This window comes from Pleurodeles waltl, chromosome 2_2 (genome assembly GCF_031143425.1).
Source record: "Pleurodeles waltl isolate 20211129_DDA chromosome 2_2, aPleWal1.hap1.20221129, whole genome shotgun sequence".
Classification (NCBI taxonomy): domain Eukaryota; kingdom Metazoa; phylum Chordata; class Amphibia; order Caudata; family Salamandridae; genus Pleurodeles; species Pleurodeles waltl.
In genome coordinates this window covers 149,646,445-149,665,265 of record NC_090439.1, presented here as the reverse complement: position 1 = coordinate 149,665,265, position 18,821 = coordinate 149,646,445, and the positions used below count along the sequence as shown (strand labels likewise).

Sequence of the window (18,821 nt, the reverse complement as noted above, 5' to 3'; positions counted from 1 at the left end):
AAGAACACCTCAAAACATTAGTCTAACAATAACTACTACATTTGATTGGCAATTGCAGTGGGCATTTGTGTACTTGATAAAATTCACCTGCGGTTGGACTGAATTCCAAATTATAAATGTTGAGAAATGTACTATGTGCATGTTCATTTTAATTCATTACTTCTGAAGCATTTTTCTGTAATTGCCCCGTTTGGACATCGCTATATCTTCTGGGGAAATAGTCTTAATAACCTGCTAGTTTTGTGCAATAAAAATATTACTATTTATCTCGTGGCAGCAAAGAAAAAGATAACTGCAAAGCTATCTAATGCAGATCATACACAAAGAGCAGAGACAAGTAGTGGAAAATACAATGCGAATTGCTAACTGTTGCTGCCAGTTCCCATTAGTGAATGGAAACGTGTGACTCGAAAACGGACAACTTGTTGACATCACAGACACGAAGAAACAGGAATTCGTGAAATGACAATAATTATTTTAAAAATTAGTGTATTTGTGACATACCAGACGTGCAGAAGCCCAGAACACTCTTTTGGCTTAGTGTAATTGTTAAAGCTGTCAAAAGATAATACCTAGTAATAGATATCTTTAGAGGGAAATGAGTCACAGCCCGGAAGGAACTAGGGTTCCAGACAGAATCTGCAAGTTCAAACACAGGTGCTAAACTGTTACTGTACAGTTTGGTAGTGGATGTCAAAAGAATGCAGAAATAAATATTTGGTAAGGATGGTTAGCGGAATAGCGCCTGGTTGTCACACCACACACTGGAGTTGCAAACAATGTGGAATGTCACAGGCCAAAGACAACAAACATTACTGAGAAAATTCATTTAACCACATCAACTGGAGAAACATCCACACAACCTCTTATGCTGATGCTAAATGAATCAACTTTGAAGTAGGTTTTGTGATCTATAGGGAGTAAACCTTACTATTTTAATTCTAATGTCAGCATGTTTCGGTCTCCTGTAGGTAGTACAGCACTTCTGGACAAACTAAAAAGCTAAAAATCCAAAACACTTGCAACAAGCACAAACATCAAAGAGCTTTCTTTGCATTCAGATTTAGACTCTGGACAGACATTGTTTTATACCACAGATCTACTCCTTTGTTGCTGCAGTTCAGGAAATTTTCAAAACCCACCTTAATCTTCACACCATCCTAGACATCATCTTTTCCGTTCATGCCTCACTTCACTATGATGCTACGTTTCTGATTCCTTCTGTTTGAACAACCTTACCATCCTCATTTTAGATTACAAAACATACATGCATACTGCTGTATGAGCACATCTTGACTTTGCATTCTGTTAGGATGTAAAGTGCTTCACTGCTCTTTGGGGCTAGGTTTGCATATTATAAATACCCTCAATGCAAAGATGGCAACGCAACTATTAGGGGATCGGAGCTCAAGAAAGAAGCATTTTCAAGACAAGTAACTTACTCTAATTTTCTTCTCTCTTCACAGGCTGGCCATGTCTGTGGAGATGGCGTGGATGTGATTGATGGGCGTCCTACTGGGTCAATCAGAATATCATTTGGGTACATGTCCACCTTTGAAGATGCACAGACCTTTCTCAAATTCATCATAGACACATTTGCTAAATGTCCCTCTCAGTTAGACATGAAAGCTGTCTATCTAAGAACTCCAGAGAAGGTTATAACAGACTCAATGCAATTTGAGCCTCTTACTGATGAAGCTTACAATGATACCCTAAAAGAAACAAAGTTGAAACATGAGCCTATTACTTCAAAGAATGGTCTCTCTGACTATGTCCTCAACGATAGGAAAAAACACAACGAGCAACTTGAACCTAGATCTGCAAAAAACAGCAATGTTGATGTATTAGGAACAGCAATGAAAGATGAAGATATGTCCATCACCCTCACTCACATTTTTCTCTATCCTATCAAATCCTGCGCCGCATTAGAGGTAAGACTGTGTTAGATGTTTGTATTGGTCTTTATATTTATGTATAGTTGGCATTTCTTGAGTAAAATCAGCGCTTTTTAAAGAAATCTCTACTTGTTAAGCCAAAGCAGGGTCTGAGGGTCCTATTAATCTATGTGGAAGAAGGTGAGGAATAAACATTTAGAGTTGTTCCCGCCCACAGATGGTCCTGGAATTTCCTACCTCCCTATCCAGGCTCTACTGGGTTTGGGGTCACAAAAGATGCTGTGAAGGTCTTTGTATGTGCACTGAGGTATTTCCTTTGAAATGTAACAGGGGCTGTGCACAGCTCGGCCCTTCCCATACTATCAGGATGCCCCATTGTGCCAACATCTACTCTCCCTGTGTGCTACTGTCTGGAAGAAATACACAAAGTCCAGCTGCCTCTAGTATCATGACCCAGAATACAGGCTGCGGGCACCAAATGGTTTTGAAAAGAAGATGACAGCTTTCTAAACATGTAGTTTTCAAAACTGTGGCTTAAAATGACTTTTAAAGAGAGTTTTAAATAACAATTCCTTAGACACCCACCATGACATTTCTATATGTTTCCAAACAAAAGTTAGCACTTAATAAATATTATAAGGTAACCCTATGTTATCCTGGGGAATAGGTTGGCTTTACAGTACTGAAAAACATATTTGAGAGTTTTTCAATACCAGGACATGTAAAACTTAAAAATTCAACTTTTCCAATAGGCTGCACAGAGCAGTGTAGGCTGTTTAGGGCTTACCGTATTGACCCTAGGGGAGACATAAGGTTTCAAAAGAGAGTCATAGTCTTGGCAAAAGGTTTATTTTTCCAAGTCAGACTGACAGTTTATAACTGCCCACAGGCTGCAATAGCAGGCCTGAGACATTTAAAGGGGCTATGTGGTGCAGGCATAATGTGGTGCAAGGGGTTACAGGGTGGGGCAATGCATGCATTGTGTTACTTTGTATATCTGGCACAGCGATTTTTGCCTTGTTGGGGCACATTAGCATAAAAAAACATGGAGCTAATGTGGCGCAAAGAGGCGCTAGGAGCTTTTAAATATGCCCCTAAATGCTCTGCGAGGTGATGGAGTAGGAGCCCAATTTTCTCCAAGGAGAAGAGAAGCCAAAAAGAGAAGCCCATACCAGTGAAAGGTTAAAAAGTTGAAAGTAATTTTTTTTTTTTTTTTAATTCACTTAATTTGTATATTCTCAAACTAGCCCAATTTCACTCTGCTAAAAGATCTGGGATTAGTCCGAAGTATATTATGTATATCTTTAGCATTCACATACATCAGCAACATGTTTGGATTTGAAGCCTTGAATCCTGTCAATGACTGTACAATGCCAGTTTTCCAAAGCTGTGAAATGTCCCATTTGACAGAACCTTTACCGTAGCCCATTTTGCAGTTGTTGTGTGAATGTTATTCTGTTTAAATAGGAGGTTGAGGTGGTTCAGATTTCTGCATCGTTTGAGAGTTTCAAACGTCATAATAGAGAAGATTTGAGAATCAGAATAATTTTGTAGATATTCCCATTTGTCTATCATCACTCCTTGTTGATGATGTCCTCAGCCTGTTTTAGAATAATTGTGTGAAATAATTCCCAGAGTGCCGTCCTCTAGGATCTGAGTTTTATAAATGGTAGTTATTAAAAGAGATATTTAGAAAATGTAGGTAACTGAAAAAACAACTACATTTGGGAAACTGTTGACCTTTGATGGGTTTAGATTTACTAGGCCCACTTCATATGTGACCATATTTGGGAAAGTGCTGAACTTCGGAGGGTTCATATTTAGCTTTCCCACTCCACACTTAACCACCGAACCATCGCTATGGAGAGTGTTGTACTTTGGGAGTTCAGATTTACTATTCTCACTCCAGACTTGACCCCATTGGTGAAAATGTTGGACTTTTGGGGTGGGGAGTCAAAATTACTATTTCCACTCTCCTACTCCAAACTTAACCATATTGGGGAATGTATTGGAATTTTGTTGGTGTGGCGGTCGACACAATTTACTATTCCTACCACAAATGTATTATACACATTGCAATAAAATAATACATTACGGAAATGAATCTTGATACGCCCAAAAACACACAAAATTAAAACTGTAAATTGAGATAACTAGCAAAATGTCAACTAAATAAAAATATGAACTTTAAATATAAAATTATTAGCTTTAATATTTGCTTAATTTATTCTTTAAAAACATATACAATAATAGAAAATATTGTTAAATTAAGTAGAGTTCAAACTGCCTATGTATTAAAAACACAAAAATGCCTAGATAACCAATAAACACATTAAAATGAATTACATTCAGCTATTTAAATTAATATACAAATTGTTTATATTATCATGGAGGAAAAAGTATAAACCAAATATGATTATAACAAACTGTAATAAATATCACATTTTAAAAACATTTTAAAAGAAAAGTTTAAAATATTACAAATAAGTTTTAGTTATACGTATTTAAAAAAAGATTTAAAATGTGATAATTTCATCTAAAAGGACTTATTACAAAAATGTAAAATAACACAAAAACAGTTTTTAAACATAATATACTTTAAAAGTACAAAATGTCTTTCTATTATATTCCCCAATAAACCTAACCTTCGGTTCCTAAAATTATTATTCCAAAAATTCAAACAATTTAAATACAAATACAAAATATTAAAAGAAAAAATACACAAAATACACTTGGAAAACATGATCAATTACAACAATATACCCCATTGTATTTTAACAATTAAATTAAATATTATTTAAAACAAACAATAACCTTACCTATTTATTCTGAGCCACAATATTTTGACATGACCATGCTGAACACATGCCACACAATATTATTTCGACAATATTTTGACAGAACACCCAACATTTGGCCAAACAGAACATGTATGCCCAGTACAACTCCATCCTAAACTAGCAGAGTTGTGATGAAATTTTAACAATTGTAGGTGTGACCATAAGAAATGGGTTGCCAAGCAACTATAACAAATTGATAATTTTTCATTTACTGACATGATTCCACAGGAAGAAGTAAGCTTCATTGTCTAAAAATCATTAAGTGGGAACACAAAAGGCTTGCTGCTCTGTCGTGAAAAGCCAAAGCCCAATTGCAAACTCCAAAAACAAATGCTTGACTGCTTCCAGGCAGAATGCGAACCATCTTCAACTGCAGGAGATATGGCCAGAGTAAAAGGTCTGAGATGAAGTGCAAATGCAGGACCAAGGCTGAATTACATATAATGTGGAACTGTGTGCAAAGCAAACATGGACAGCACTGCGGCCCAGAGTAATTACCAGTGGCTCAGAATAATTCTGGCAATCCAACAATCCCTTTTTTCGGTTTCCTCAATGCAGCACTCAAATACAATGGGTATGCCTGGATGTGGGTAACGTACTCACTGTGCCATATGATTCAGACAGCACCCTACTGACTACACCCAAATAGATGGAAACTGGTCTAGGTTTGCTTATGTTCATATTCAGAGGGGATCTGAGCTGGCAGTTTGGGCAGGACTGTTCCTACAATGGAGGGCCAAAACGGATTTGCATAGGGCTGGGTTCTATCTGTGGTGGCATGGTGGGCAGAAATAAAGAATGGATTGCAGCCCCCAAAAATACAGAGCCTGAGATTAATGCAAATAATCCACTCATCACTTTTTTTGGTTTTCTACTTAAAGTGCAAGTGCGGGTAGAAACAACAAGGGGGCTCTCATGACTAATGTGAAGGGCAGCATGAGCCTTCCTAACACTGTCCACAGAGAATAACGTAACCGCTTTAGTGCGGGCGTCACCCACACTACCTCCCTGGTGCGGGTCACGACCAGTGGCCGACACCAGGGAGGGGGTTAATAAATCCTCAGGTGCGTCGCAGCCGAGGATTTATCATAATTTTCTTTTTGTCCCAGGGAGAAACGGAAGCTCTTCCGTGTCTCCCCCCGCCCCTGGCACGCTGACGTAACAATGTTGATTTCCCCATCGGGGCAGGAAGCAGCCTTGCGGCCGCTTCCTGCTCCAATGGGGAAAACGGCCTTCCCCACGTTCGGGAAGGCCTCGTAAGAAAGGGGAGACTCTCACCTTTCTTATGAAGCCTTCTGAAACTGTTTCCTGGACCGATTGCAGCACAACTGCGATTGGGGGCCAGGAAACACCACTAGATGCCAGGGATTTCACTTGGGGGGGTCGGCCCCTCGGAAAAAAGGGCCGGAACCCCCGCCTCCCCGCCGGGGGCATTTTATTTTATTTTTAAAAGGTAGGTGACCCCAGGGGATAATTTTTTTTTTTTTTTTAAACAAAAAGAAAATAAATGGACAGGGGGTAGCCCGTGGGCAGGGCGACCCCCTGTGGGGGCAATATTTTTTTTTAGTTGTTGTAGTGTTTCCCTGTGGGGCCATTTTGGTCCCCAAGGAAACCATACAACAACTAAAAAAAATATATATATATCTATATATCTATATAGATATATCTATGTAGATATATCTATCTACATGGATATATCTATAGATAGATCTATAGCTATATGTATATATATATATATATATATATATATATATATATATATATAGATCTATCTATAGATATATCTATGTAGATAGATATATATATATATAGAGATAGATCTCTCTCTATATATATACATATATATATATATATATATATATATATATATATATATATATATATATATATCACTTTTGTCAATACGTGTGAGGTTTCCCTTTGGGCTGCAATCGGCCCCCAGGAAAACCAGACCCACATATAAAAGTGATGATATATATATTTATATATATTTATTTATATATATTTGCCACCAGTAGTCTTGCAGTTGCAGCTTGCATCTTCAAAGCAATGCACATACTTCAACTGACGCTTTTCAACTGTAGCTTTTAGGCAGCAATAAAAAAGTCAAGTAAGTATTGTGATTATGTTTCTGCTACAAAAGGGTCAGACTTGTCTAGTGGCAGTTTTAGTGCCATAAAGAAGCGCAGAAGGTTTATATGCCTACTGCAAAGAGCAAATCTGTATTTTATGTAAATAGCTGAGTACATTAGTAAAGTCAGCTATTACCTGCGCTATAATACAAATGAAATGTATGTGCGGGGTGGAGAGCGGCTATGGAGAGATGAAGGGCACTTTTGCTGGGTGGTAATGAGGGAATCCGAGGAGGAGGGAATGGGAGCACCAATAATGATTGTTGGACTGGGCGCAGGAGGTGCTAAAAGACTGTGACAAATGGTGTGTGACAAGGTGTTTTTTGAGTGTCTTGAAAGAACGTGCTGATTGAGGGAAGAAGCGCAGGTAAGGTGGCCTCTACTGTTGCACGTATCTCACACACACCATCGATTTTGTGACTGTCTACGTAGGCTAGTGTTTTAGAGCAACAGTTTAGCCAATAGCAGAGATGGCATCTTGATGGATGACTGCTGCTGTCACTCGGGTTATAGAGGACAGCTCTGACGTAGGATCAGAGACTGAGACATCAGATACTGAGACAGCATCTGAGGGATAGGACAATGGTGCAGACTCTGGGAGTGATTTTTCACTCGGAAGAGTCCCATTCGATAACTCCTCTTCCAGTACATTATGAGGGAGGTGATGAGGACAGTCCTGCTGTCCCTTCGCAAGCAGTCTGTGCAACTGGGTAATAGTGGGTTAGCCCAACCCAGAGAGCAGGTGAATGCAGCGGCAAGCAGAGAGAGAGTGCTCTCTTGGGAGCTCCCCAATTTAGTTCAGCCCCAAATTCCACCACCCAAATCGTATTGTGGAGACATCAAAATTATCTATCGCAAAACAAACTGTTTTGTTTTTCTAAGGCAGGCACCTGTGTTTTTGGTCCTGGGTTCGGTGGCCATATAGAGAAACATACTAAACCCAAACATTTCTGGAAACTAGACATTCGGGGGAGTCCACAGAGGTGTGACTTGTGTGGATTCCCCAAAGTTTTCTTACCCAGAATACCATGCAAAACTGAAATGTTGAATAAAAACTCAAAATTCCTACCACCCAGTGATTCCTCACCTGTCCTGATAAAAACACTACCCCACTTGAGTGCCTAAACCTAGTGCCTGCGTCAGGAATGGATCACCCGATGGGTCAACAGCTGCCTCATGTAAGGACCAACATTGACCGTTGTGTGATCTATTCCTGTCGCGGGCACCAGGCCTCCCCACAAAAGTGAGGTACCATTTTTATCGGGAGACTTGGGGGAACGTTGGGTGGAAGGAAATTTGTGGCTCCTCTCAGATTCCAGAACTTTCTGTCACCGAAATGTGAGGAAAATGTGTTTTTTTAGCCACATTTTGAGGTTTGCAAAGGATTCTGGGTAACAGAACCTGGTCAGAGCCCCACAAGTCACCCCATCTTGGATTCCCCTGGGTTTCTAGTTTTCATAAATGCGCTGGTTTGCTAGGTTTCCCCAGGTGCCGGCTGAGCTAGAGGCCAAAATCCACAGGTAGGCACTGTTTTCTATGAATAAATGTGATGTGTCCATGTTGTGTTTTGAGGCATTTCCTGTCGCGGGTGCTAGGCCTACCCACACAAGTGAGGTATAATTTTTATCGGGAGACATGGAGGAACGCTGGGTGGAAGGAAATTTGTGGCTCCTCTCAGATTCCAGAACTTTCTGTCACCGAAATGTGAGGAAAACATGTTTTTTTAGCCACATTTTGAGGTTTGCAAAGGATTCTGGGTAACAGAACCTGGTCAGAGCCCCACAATTCACCCCATCTTGGATTTCCCTAGGTCTCTAGTTTTCAAAAATGCACAGGTTTGGTAGGTTTCCCTAGGTGCCGGCTGAGCTAGAGGCCAAAATCTACAGGTAGGCACTTTGCAAAAAACAGCTCTGTTTTCTGTCAAAAAATGGGATGTGTCCACGCTGTGTTTTGGGGCAATTCCTGTCGCGGGTGCTAGGCCTACCCACACAAGTGAGGTATCATTTTTATCGGGAGACTTGGGGGAACATAGAATAGCAAAATAAGTGTTATTGCCCCTTATCTTTCTCTACATTTTTTCCTTCCAAATATAAGAGAGTGTGTAAAAAAGACGTCTATTTGAGAAATGCCCTGCGATTCACATGCTAATATGGGCACCCCGGAATTCAGAGATGTGCAAATAATCACTGCTCCTCCAAACCTTATCTTGAGCCCATTTTGGAAATGCAAAGGTTTTCTTGATACCTATTTTTTACTCTTCATATTTCAGCAAATGAATTGCTGTATACCCAGTATAGAATGAAAACCAACTGCAGGGTGCAGCTCATTTATTGGCTCTGGGTACCTAGGGTTCTTAATGAACCTACAAGCCCTTTATATCCCTGCAACCAGAAGAGTCCAGCAGACATAACGGTATATTGCTTTAAAAAATATGACATCGCAGGAAAAAGTTACAGAGTAAAACATAAAGAAAAATGGCTGTTGTTTTCAGCTCAATTTCAATATTATTTTATTTCAGCTGTTATTTTCTGTAGGAAAACCTTGTAGGATCTACACAAATGACCCCTTGGTGAATTCAGAATTTGGTCTAGTTTTCAGAAATGTTTAGCTTTCCGGGATCCAGCATTGGTTTCACACCCACTCCTGTCACTAACTGGAAGGAGGCTGAAAGCACCAAAAATAGTAAAAATGGGGTATGTCCCAGTAAAATGCCAAATTTGTGTTGAAAAATGTGGTTTTCTGATTCAAGTCTGCCCGTTCCTTGAAAGGTGGGAAGATGGTGATTTTAGCACCAGAAATCCTTTGTTGATGCCATTTTCAGGGAAAAAACCACAAGCCTTCTTCAGCAGCCCTTTTTTCCCATTTATTTGGAAAAAACGAAATTTTCACTGTATTTTGGCTAATTTCTTGGTCTCCTCCAGGGGAAACCACAAACTCTGTGTACCATTAGAATCCCTAGGATGTTGGAAAAAAGGACGCAAATTTGGCGTGGATAGCTTATGTGGACAAAAAGTTATGAAGGCCTAAGCGCGAACTACCCCAAATAGCCAAAAAAGGGCTCAGCACTGGGGGGGGAAACGGCCCAGCATCTAAGGGGTTAAAGGGTGGATTCTAACCACCATCCTCAATCACAACTAGTCTTAAAAAGGTTAGATCGTCAAATCATTTCCAATTTCTGTAGCATTCTCAAAAAACGGAGTGTGGCCCAATCACTAATCAAAAACGGTCCCTAAAGTGCTACTCTATCTCCATAAAGGAAATCCACTTACAAATGTATACTCTTCCTTGTAGATACCCTTGCAAACGTACACAGTTCCCTGTGCCATCAATCAGGTATTTGAACACTGTTAAAACCATTTAGATGTCATACATACAAACAATCATACATTTATTCAAATTTCATAACATATTCGTTTGTTACTTCAATAAAAAATGTACGGCATATTAGACAACACAAAACATACTCAACTTCACCATGGAAAAATTAGAGAGTACTTATTAATTTATTAATTGACCGTGAAACATAAGCCGTCTACCTTATCCTATAACTGTATAACCATGATTTTTTTTTTTATTCTGAAAATATTTAGCGCCGACCGATTGTGATACAACTTTTCATCACTAGTGGGCTAAGAGGGAATTAGCTATTTACCGGTCCAAGGAATAAAGAAACTACAGGGTGACATATTTATCATGTCTGGTAAATATCACCTCTTCCGAGATTAAACTCAGAAATGGGGCATACCATTCGGAATTTCATGAGTACCATTCTGAATTTTGCGTGCCCCAGTAAATACCAGTCATTTTTTCCAGCAGTTCTGATCTGTATGAACTGACCTGTATAAAATGTCAGTACTGCATCTGATATCCGTGAACTCCACATTATAGATGTCGAGTTATTAATTCACTGCTTCCCATGTAAGTTTTAAACGATATCTATATGTAGATATATATAGGTGTGTATACATCTATGCATTAGTTGCTTTATGTATTGTTTGTCTATTAAGCCCCTAGTGTCATTTATTTGTATATTGTATTTGCTTATCATTTGTTTACATTTATTTACTTATATTTATTAAAAGTATATGAATAACAGCACACGTTGATCGTTTTTAGCCAGTAATGTTTATTCTCAATATCTTTGGATGTTGCGATTTCTGAAGTAGCTCCTGCAAGTTAGTGTCTTCCTATGTTGTGCAGCCAGATGTACTGGAGGCGCTCCGTTGTAGAGATGCAGTAACACGTGAAGTACCTATACGTTAATAGGTGTCGGATGAATGTGAATAGATGTAAAATGAAAACAAAATGCTTTACATGTATTTATTATTCTGAATATATCCTCATAGGCTAGGTATGCTATTCATAACAATAGCGTCGTGTTGTGGTTTGCATTTCACCGAAAATTATAGTTTTTTTTTAAGTAAGAAGAGCTGCAATGGAAATAGGTTATTGCTGTTGCGCAGCAAAGTAATTCTTCCGGGAAAAGAAATTATACTCAAGTGAATGCAGAAATGTGTTTATTGACATTGAAAGTGCCATTACTTCGGAGCTCTGGTAGGCTCATTCTCTGGGGGTTTGGTAGGAGCTGAAAATAAACCCCCCGTAGGGTTGAGAAGGTCACGACTGACTACAAATACTGACTTTTGTTTTTTGTAGTGAATGCTCAGCTCTTCAATTTAAACTTTATAGAACAGATCAGACACCATGAAGAATAATGCACCCAATCCATACCAGAGATATCACAATATAAAGGAAATACATTATACACAGGTGTATAATTTCATCCGAAATATGCACGTCTTCTTTCAATACCCTGATGTGAAAAGTTCGCATGATTGAGGCATTTTGGTTGATAACAAACAGTTCGCCTTATAGCAAAGTCTGAAGGCTTGGAACGTCTTGACATCACCCTTCTCAATCTATGCAGGTAGGGACGAGTAAAACACAATTAATCTTATCTTCTTTGATCTCACTGAGCAGGAATTTAGAACACCTTTGCCTTGGAACCAGTTTTTTATGCTTTACATTTTTCATCTCCCCTGCTCTCGTTCCTTCTTTTTCACGCTCACCCTTCATCTCTCCTCCCATTCCTCATGTATTTTCCTCTTTCTCTCTCTATTCAGTTGCCATGAGACACATGTAACAAATTGCCTGCACATCTAAGATCTATTACCGTGGAAGATACATTTAAAAAGGAGTGTAAAACATTCCTATTCAAGCACTAGGGATGAGCAATTCCAGGTGCCTCTGTTTCTTCCTCCTTTAGTTCCTGAAGCACCAGGACACTCGTTTGAGTAACTGTGCGCTTTAGAGTAATTGTTTATTCATTCATGTAAGGTTCTGATCTCCAAACCCAGGTATCTGTTGTAAGTAAAACATTCTAAAATCCCTTGGAGTGGAATGCTTTATAGAACAAACAAAACTTTAACTCTGCCCAGTCCTGGATTTTGGTCTTGATGGGGTGTGGGGATTTGTGGGAACAGTGATAAAAAGCATCAAAGCGTTTTGACATTTTGACTTTTGCAAAGACATTTCAGGGCGAAATGCCAGGATGCTGTGAACGTTTTTGTATTACAAAGCTAATGGACACTTCTGTCTTCTAGCGGGGATTTTGATATGAGTCACAAACACTTGGGTTCAGGCAAAATACCCAAGGAGCTCGATGAATGAAATGAGTCCCTTAGAGAAGTACCCACAGCAAAGGCAGAATTTCTTTGAAGAAAAAGAGAAATCTTCTTACTGTTGCCATTTTCATTAACGTATAAAGAACAATTCATTTTATTAGGACCATCTTCCAAACTGAGATCTACACAACTAGACGTCTTTCAGCCATAAATGCTTGGCTTCTTGATATGTGCACAAGAATATAGTAACACTTGAACCCTGTCCCTCTCAGTTGCTCAATGTTCCGTAGCAGAATTCTTCATGAACTGCTAGATACTTACATTTAAGGAAGATGAAGGAGCTATCAAAGTCCTCATTACAAGCGGCCAGTAAACAGAGTAGTAATACCTCATCTGATATTAGGGATACGTGGGTATTGGTCATGCCTTGTACAGGTACTGTCATGGGGATCACAGTGTGATCCTCAGTGACGTAATAGGCCACTATACAATGGAGACTACCATCTAGAAGTTCACGCTGTTGCCAGATTCTCACATGTAATCTCCTTTTGCCTCCATAGCTACTAGTGGCAAACTCCCCATGTATGTCCGGGACAATTTGTCCTTAGTAAAACGTCTCGTCATTGCACCAAAAGGCAGTGTAGTGTTGTACAGGATCAAAGGCAAAGGTATAGTTATTGTTTGTTGGAAAGGAATAGATGGTTTCTAAGAACAAAGAGGACTATTATTGTATCATGATGTAGTGGGACTCTTTCCTAAAGTGAGCAGGTTTGGAGCAGTCTTGATGAATGCAAGGATATAGTTCCACATCCTAGGAGCATAGATGGAGTAGGCCTGTTGTCTTGTTTTTTTCCTTTTTGTAATTCTTCTTCACACAGATGGTGTCTAGGCTGCAGGTGTGTGGAGAGTCACTGAAGATTGTGGGCTTGTGAGCCAGATAGGCAGGTGTGCTGGCCGACTTGTAGATTTCCCAACTGGCAACACACTGCATTGTATCACCAAAGAGTGTAGGCCCCGTTGGAAATACATCAAACAGTGAATAATAAAACAATTTCAGATTAATTTGATTTATTTTATACCCTCACATCTTACCTCGTAGAACTTAGTATACATCCAGTCAGAGGGTTCCCTAGTCAATATTGAGAGAAGCTACCAGATAAGGAACCTGAAGCAGCTCTTACCCTTAAGCATGTACAGTGGTTTCAGTAAATAAGAATTCAATGGACTTGCTTCCTTGAGAGATGTATTTTTTGACAAGGAGACACTTTCATTTACTGACGACTATGTGCATAATTTAACAATTAGTCTTCCTGGGGGGTGGGTAGAAGACCACTAACACATTGTGAGGAGTTCTTCTTAATTGTTAGGTAAAACTCATATCCTAAGAAGAAACCATTATTTTGTCTGTTCATCCTGAATATCAAACACCATATCAGATAGTGGGCACATCCTGGGCAAACATTCTTTGGAGTGGGCCTGCAGTGTTACTGGGATGTGTTTATTAATTTGTCATTAATGACCAGAAAGAGGAAGCCTGATTTTCAACAAAGGATCCAGTGACTCCCTTTAAACTCCATGTGATTGACCCCTCACTTTTACCAGCTTGTGGTCTGGGTGCTCCTAGGCTGACTCACATGTACACCAACAGCATTCTTGTCCCAATGTAGAGGACATGGAGGTACCTGTTGTGGACAAGTTCAGTGTAGTACTGTCAAATCCTCATGAGCTCTTTATCCCTGTGAGAAACTGGGGCTGATTGCAGAGGCCCCATAACTTTTTGCCCCCATTTTCCACTTTATGCTGGTGTTTTCCTGACTCTGATGGTGCCCTGGGTACTGCTAACCAGTCCCAGGGCCTGTGCTCTGTGTAAAATGGATATGCAAATTAGGCTAATTATAATTGGCTAAGTAAACCTACCTATAAGTCCCTAGTATATGGTAGGGCATGTAGGTTTAGGGACCACAGCATAGGTGGTGCACACCTAGGTGCATTGCTCAGGTGCCCAGTGTCATTTTAAAAGCAAGCCTGCCTTGCTGGCTGCTTTTAAATTAAAGTTATATGCAAATTCGACTTTGGAATTAAAGGTACTTCCAAAGTCTTAAACTACCTTATTTTTACATATAAGTCACCCCTAAGGTGTGCCCTATGTGCCCCTAGGGCTGGGTGCCATGTAACTATAAGCAGGGACTTTATAAAAATAGATTTATAAGCCCTGGTGAGGTAAAAACAGCCAAATTCGTTTTTCCCTCATTGAAGTAAATGGCCTTCATAGGCTAGAATGGGCAGACTTTATTTAAAATTTTAAAGTCTCCTTAAGTGTTACATACCAAGAATTTGGTATCAAATTGATTGTTATAATAAATCCCACAACTTCCAGTTGTTGGATTTAATATAACTAGTGCAGGTAAAAAGTTTAGACTTTACCTAAAAAGTTGCCAATTTCAGCTCTGCATTGTTTTTGCTGCTGTGCTCTGATTGGCCAGCCTGCAGCAGCTTCTGCCAGGCTACTTTAATGAGGTGTGAAGTGGCCTGACTTCACACAAAGGAATGTGCTTGGGGGAGAGAATCTCCCCTCAGCAGATGGGGAAGCAGGAAGGGGGAGGGCTGCCAAACTGGTCTTCAAAGGCAGAGAAGGACATCTGGAGCACCCAGCAACACCCCCACATCCTGCAACCCCAGACAGCTAGGTGCCCCCTTGATTAGATTAGGAGAGGGCAGGAGAGGGGTGTGTTTATGATTTTTAGCCACACCAGTGGGTGGGCTCAGCCAGATCTCTCCTCTAAAAATCAGATTCATCCATTTTGGATTTTTAGAGACTGTTGCCTTCTGGGATGGATTTTTGCCACACTTCCCAGGAAGTGGTCATCACAGGGGGACGACCCTGTCCCTGATTGGAGGACCAGGGCCCCCCTGCTTTTCACCCAGGAGCAAGGATAAAACTGGCAGACCTGCACCCACGCCTCAGATCCCTACCAGATTTCAACAAGAAAGGAACTTAAGGAGAAGAAGGACTGCCCTGCTGGACCCCTGGCCTGCACCTGGAACCTGCACTCAGAAGGACTGCACCAGCTGCACACTTGGGCTTCACCACAAGAAGGACTTTGCCTGGCTTCAACTGGTTCAAGGAGGGACTCCCTGTTTGCTACAGGTAAAAAATTGCTATCCAGAGTCCCCTGCACCAACTCCTGAAAAAGTGACCATCTGACCACTGTCCAGTGGCCAAAAAGGAGTTTGCGCCAGGTGCATTCTGGGAGTTGAAGTCCGCACTTCCCAAGGACCATCACAGAACTTCTGGACCCTTGGGGTGAGCTGTGGACCCCAAAAGAACCTTAAAAGAACATCTGGGTGAAGCCCCAGAAGTTTGGAAAAGATTGGAGAAATTTTAGAAAAAAGCTCCATAAAGTGACCGACTCGACGCGGAAATTCTAGCCGGCTTGCCTCAACCGCGACCCGGCCTGACTTCGTGGTTCGTCCCGGTCAAGAAAAACATCCGAAAAAAAGACTAAGTCCGAACGTAAAAAGTTGACCGGGACCTTCCAGCCATCGTATCCGAGAAGGGCTCCACGGACGTCGGATCAAGATCCAGGTTTACCCCGGTCGAAGGATTTTCATCTCGAAAAAACGACTAAGTCCGAAGGTAAAAATCACCACCGAGGAAACCGACTTCGCGTATCCGGACAAGGGCTCCAGGAGGTCGGATCCAACTGGCAGGTTCGTCCCGGGGAAGAAAAACATCGAAAAAGAGACTAAGTCAGAAGGTAACTTTTTAACCGAGGCCTCCCGCGACTTGTAGCCGAGCAGGGCTCCATCGCGGTCGGCCTGAAAGTTTGACTTGGCCCCGGTCCTGGTGCAACCAGATGACCCGATTGGCGCTTTTTGTTTCTATGCGCTAGAAAATAATAATACTTTAAAAATTCATATCTCCGGTTCCCCTGAACCGATTTTAATCGTTTTTGTGTCATTTTAAAGATAAAAATATAAGCTATTTTTATAAATTGGTTTTGGATTTTTAAACTGTTTCCTGTGTTTTATTTAATTACTGTTTTGTGATATTTGAATGCTTTACACTTTGTCTCCTAAGTTAAGCCTTGACGCTCGATGCTAAGCTACCAAGGGTAGAGCTGGGATTAATTTACTGAGACCTAACTGTACTTTTGTGGAGGTTTGTGGCTTGTTGCTAGGTGTAGGTACCTACCTGCCCTACCAATAACCCATTTTCCAACATAATTGGAAGCAGCGACGGGATCCTGTACTTGTGTTCAATATCACGTTACAGTTTTAGATAAAACAAATTAAAAATCCTTTAAATTGTCCTAGTGCAAAAATTGTTTTTAATTTTTAATTTTAATTTTTTTTTTAAATTAATTTGGATTAATTTCAATTATTGAATTTTTGTAATTTTTCTAAATTCCTGTTACCAATTTTTGCAAAAAGTTTTTGTTGACACAAAACTAGGGAACCATGGAGCTTGATCTGGCTAGCCTACCCACACTGACAGTAGTCCAGCTTAGGGGGTTGTGTATTGAAAGAGGGTTGCCTGCAACCACTGATCTCAGGAAGCAAATCCTGATCACATCCCTGACAGCATGGGCTGAGGCACAAGAGGTAGAGACAGAGGAAGCTCCAGAGGAGGAAGAAAAAGAGGAAGATGCTAACTCTAACCACTCAGGGGAGGGAAGGCATCAGACCCCAAGTGAGGAAGAGGAGGAACGGTCCTCACTGGATACAGTCACTAGGGGCAGACCCAAAGCTAGTGGTAGGAAGAGGGTCCTTTCAGGAGGAGAGAACCCATCCATCAGGGAAAGAGAGCTGGAAGCCCAGCTAGCCTACATAGCTTTGGAAGCAGAGAAGCTGGCCCTAGAAAAGAAAAAGTGGGCATACAAAGAGAAAAGAGATGGAAGCAGCGATAAAGAAGCTGAGGTGTCCATGGGTGGGGGAGTTTGCCCTAGATTACCCAAGGGGGTAGTTCCTGCTTATGTAGAGGGGGATGACATAGATAAGTGGCTAGGGGCCTTTGAGAGGGCACTCCAAATGAGAAGGGTTAGGCCTCAATACTGGGGTTCCCTTTTGTGGGAGTTGGTCCCCAACTCAGGGAGGGATAGGCTTCTGACCTTAAGGGGGGAGGAGGCAGATTCATACCCTAGTATGAAGAGGTGCTTAGTCAAGAAGTTTGGTCTGACCCCAGAGCAATATAGAATGAAGTTCAGGGACACCCAGAAGGTCAGTACCCAGTCTTGGGTTGACTTTGTAGACACCTCACTAAAAGCACTGGAGGGCTGGATTATTGGCAACAAAGTAAATACTTATGAGGGGTTATACAATCTGATCATGAGAGAGCACATCTTGACCAATTGTATACAAGAAAGGTTACGCCAGCATCTAGTGGACTCTAAGCTGACCAACCCTAGAGAGCTAGGGGAGGCAGCTGATGAGTGGTTGAGAACCAGGGTGGTTGTCAAGTCCCAGGGGGGAGACTCCAAGAAGGGGGGGACAGGTCCCCAAAAACCTAAGGAGGGAGGTGGTAAGCCCACCACAGAGACTCCCTCTGTACCCCAGAACCCTAAGAAGGAGGAGAGTAAATCCCACTCCCACTCTGACATGCAGAGACAGGGAGACCCAGGGTTAAAAAAGCTCTTGGACAGTAGGGCTTGCTTTGACTGTCAGCAGACAGGTCACTTCAGAGGAGATGCAGCCTGTCCAAAGAAGGTGGTTAGCACTGGGCTGTCCAGTGTAGCCATAGAGGAGGATTCCTCAGATGATGAAGTCCTCTTAGCATTGTGCTGGGAGACAGGACCAGATGGTAAGCTGGTGATCCCTGAGGGTGGGAGTAGGCACTTCCACCACATTCAAGTGAATGGGATCCCTACCACTGGCCTGAGAGACACCTGTGCCAGTCACACTGTAGTGAGTGACCGGTTAGTGACCCCAGACATGTATGTCCCAGGAAAGACAAAGAAAGTCAGGATAGCCACAGGGGAGGTCACCTCCAAACCTGTAGCCATAGTGCCCCTAGAGAGGGAGGGTATCCTTGACTGGATTAGGGTGGTAGTCAGTGCTGACCTTCCCCTAGATTGTATCCTGGGCAATGACCTCCCAGAGGTGAGTCTGGTCACAGATGGGGTGGTCGCCCAGGGCGCCCCCCCAACCCAAAGTCCTGGGGAGTCAGTCCCTACAGTTAGGAGACAGGGGTCCCCAAGAAAAGGAAAGAAGAAAAGGAAGGGTAGGCCACTCTTAAAGAGAGTTCCAGGGAGCCAAAGGCCTTCTGCCCCAGTAGGGGGGGAGCCCAGAGTTGGCACTGGTGAGGCCTCACCTGACCCCAAGGAAGTCCTG

General features: G+C 41.5%; 1 protein-coding gene across 2 annotated transcripts in view; it reads left to right on the top strand.

Moving 5' to 3' along the window:
- Positions 1-18,821, top strand: part of MOCOS (molybdenum cofactor sulfurase) — a 2,173,869-nt gene that overhangs the window by 1,690,738 nt on the left and 464,310 nt on the right. For both annotated transcript variants that reach the window (XM_069219520.1, XM_069219521.1), the window contains exon 8: positions 1,467-1,931. In XM_069219520.1, the coding sequence (XP_069075621.1) occupies positions 1,467-1,931 (465 nt within the window). The remainder of the gene's footprint in view (positions 1-1,466; positions 1,932-18,821) is intronic.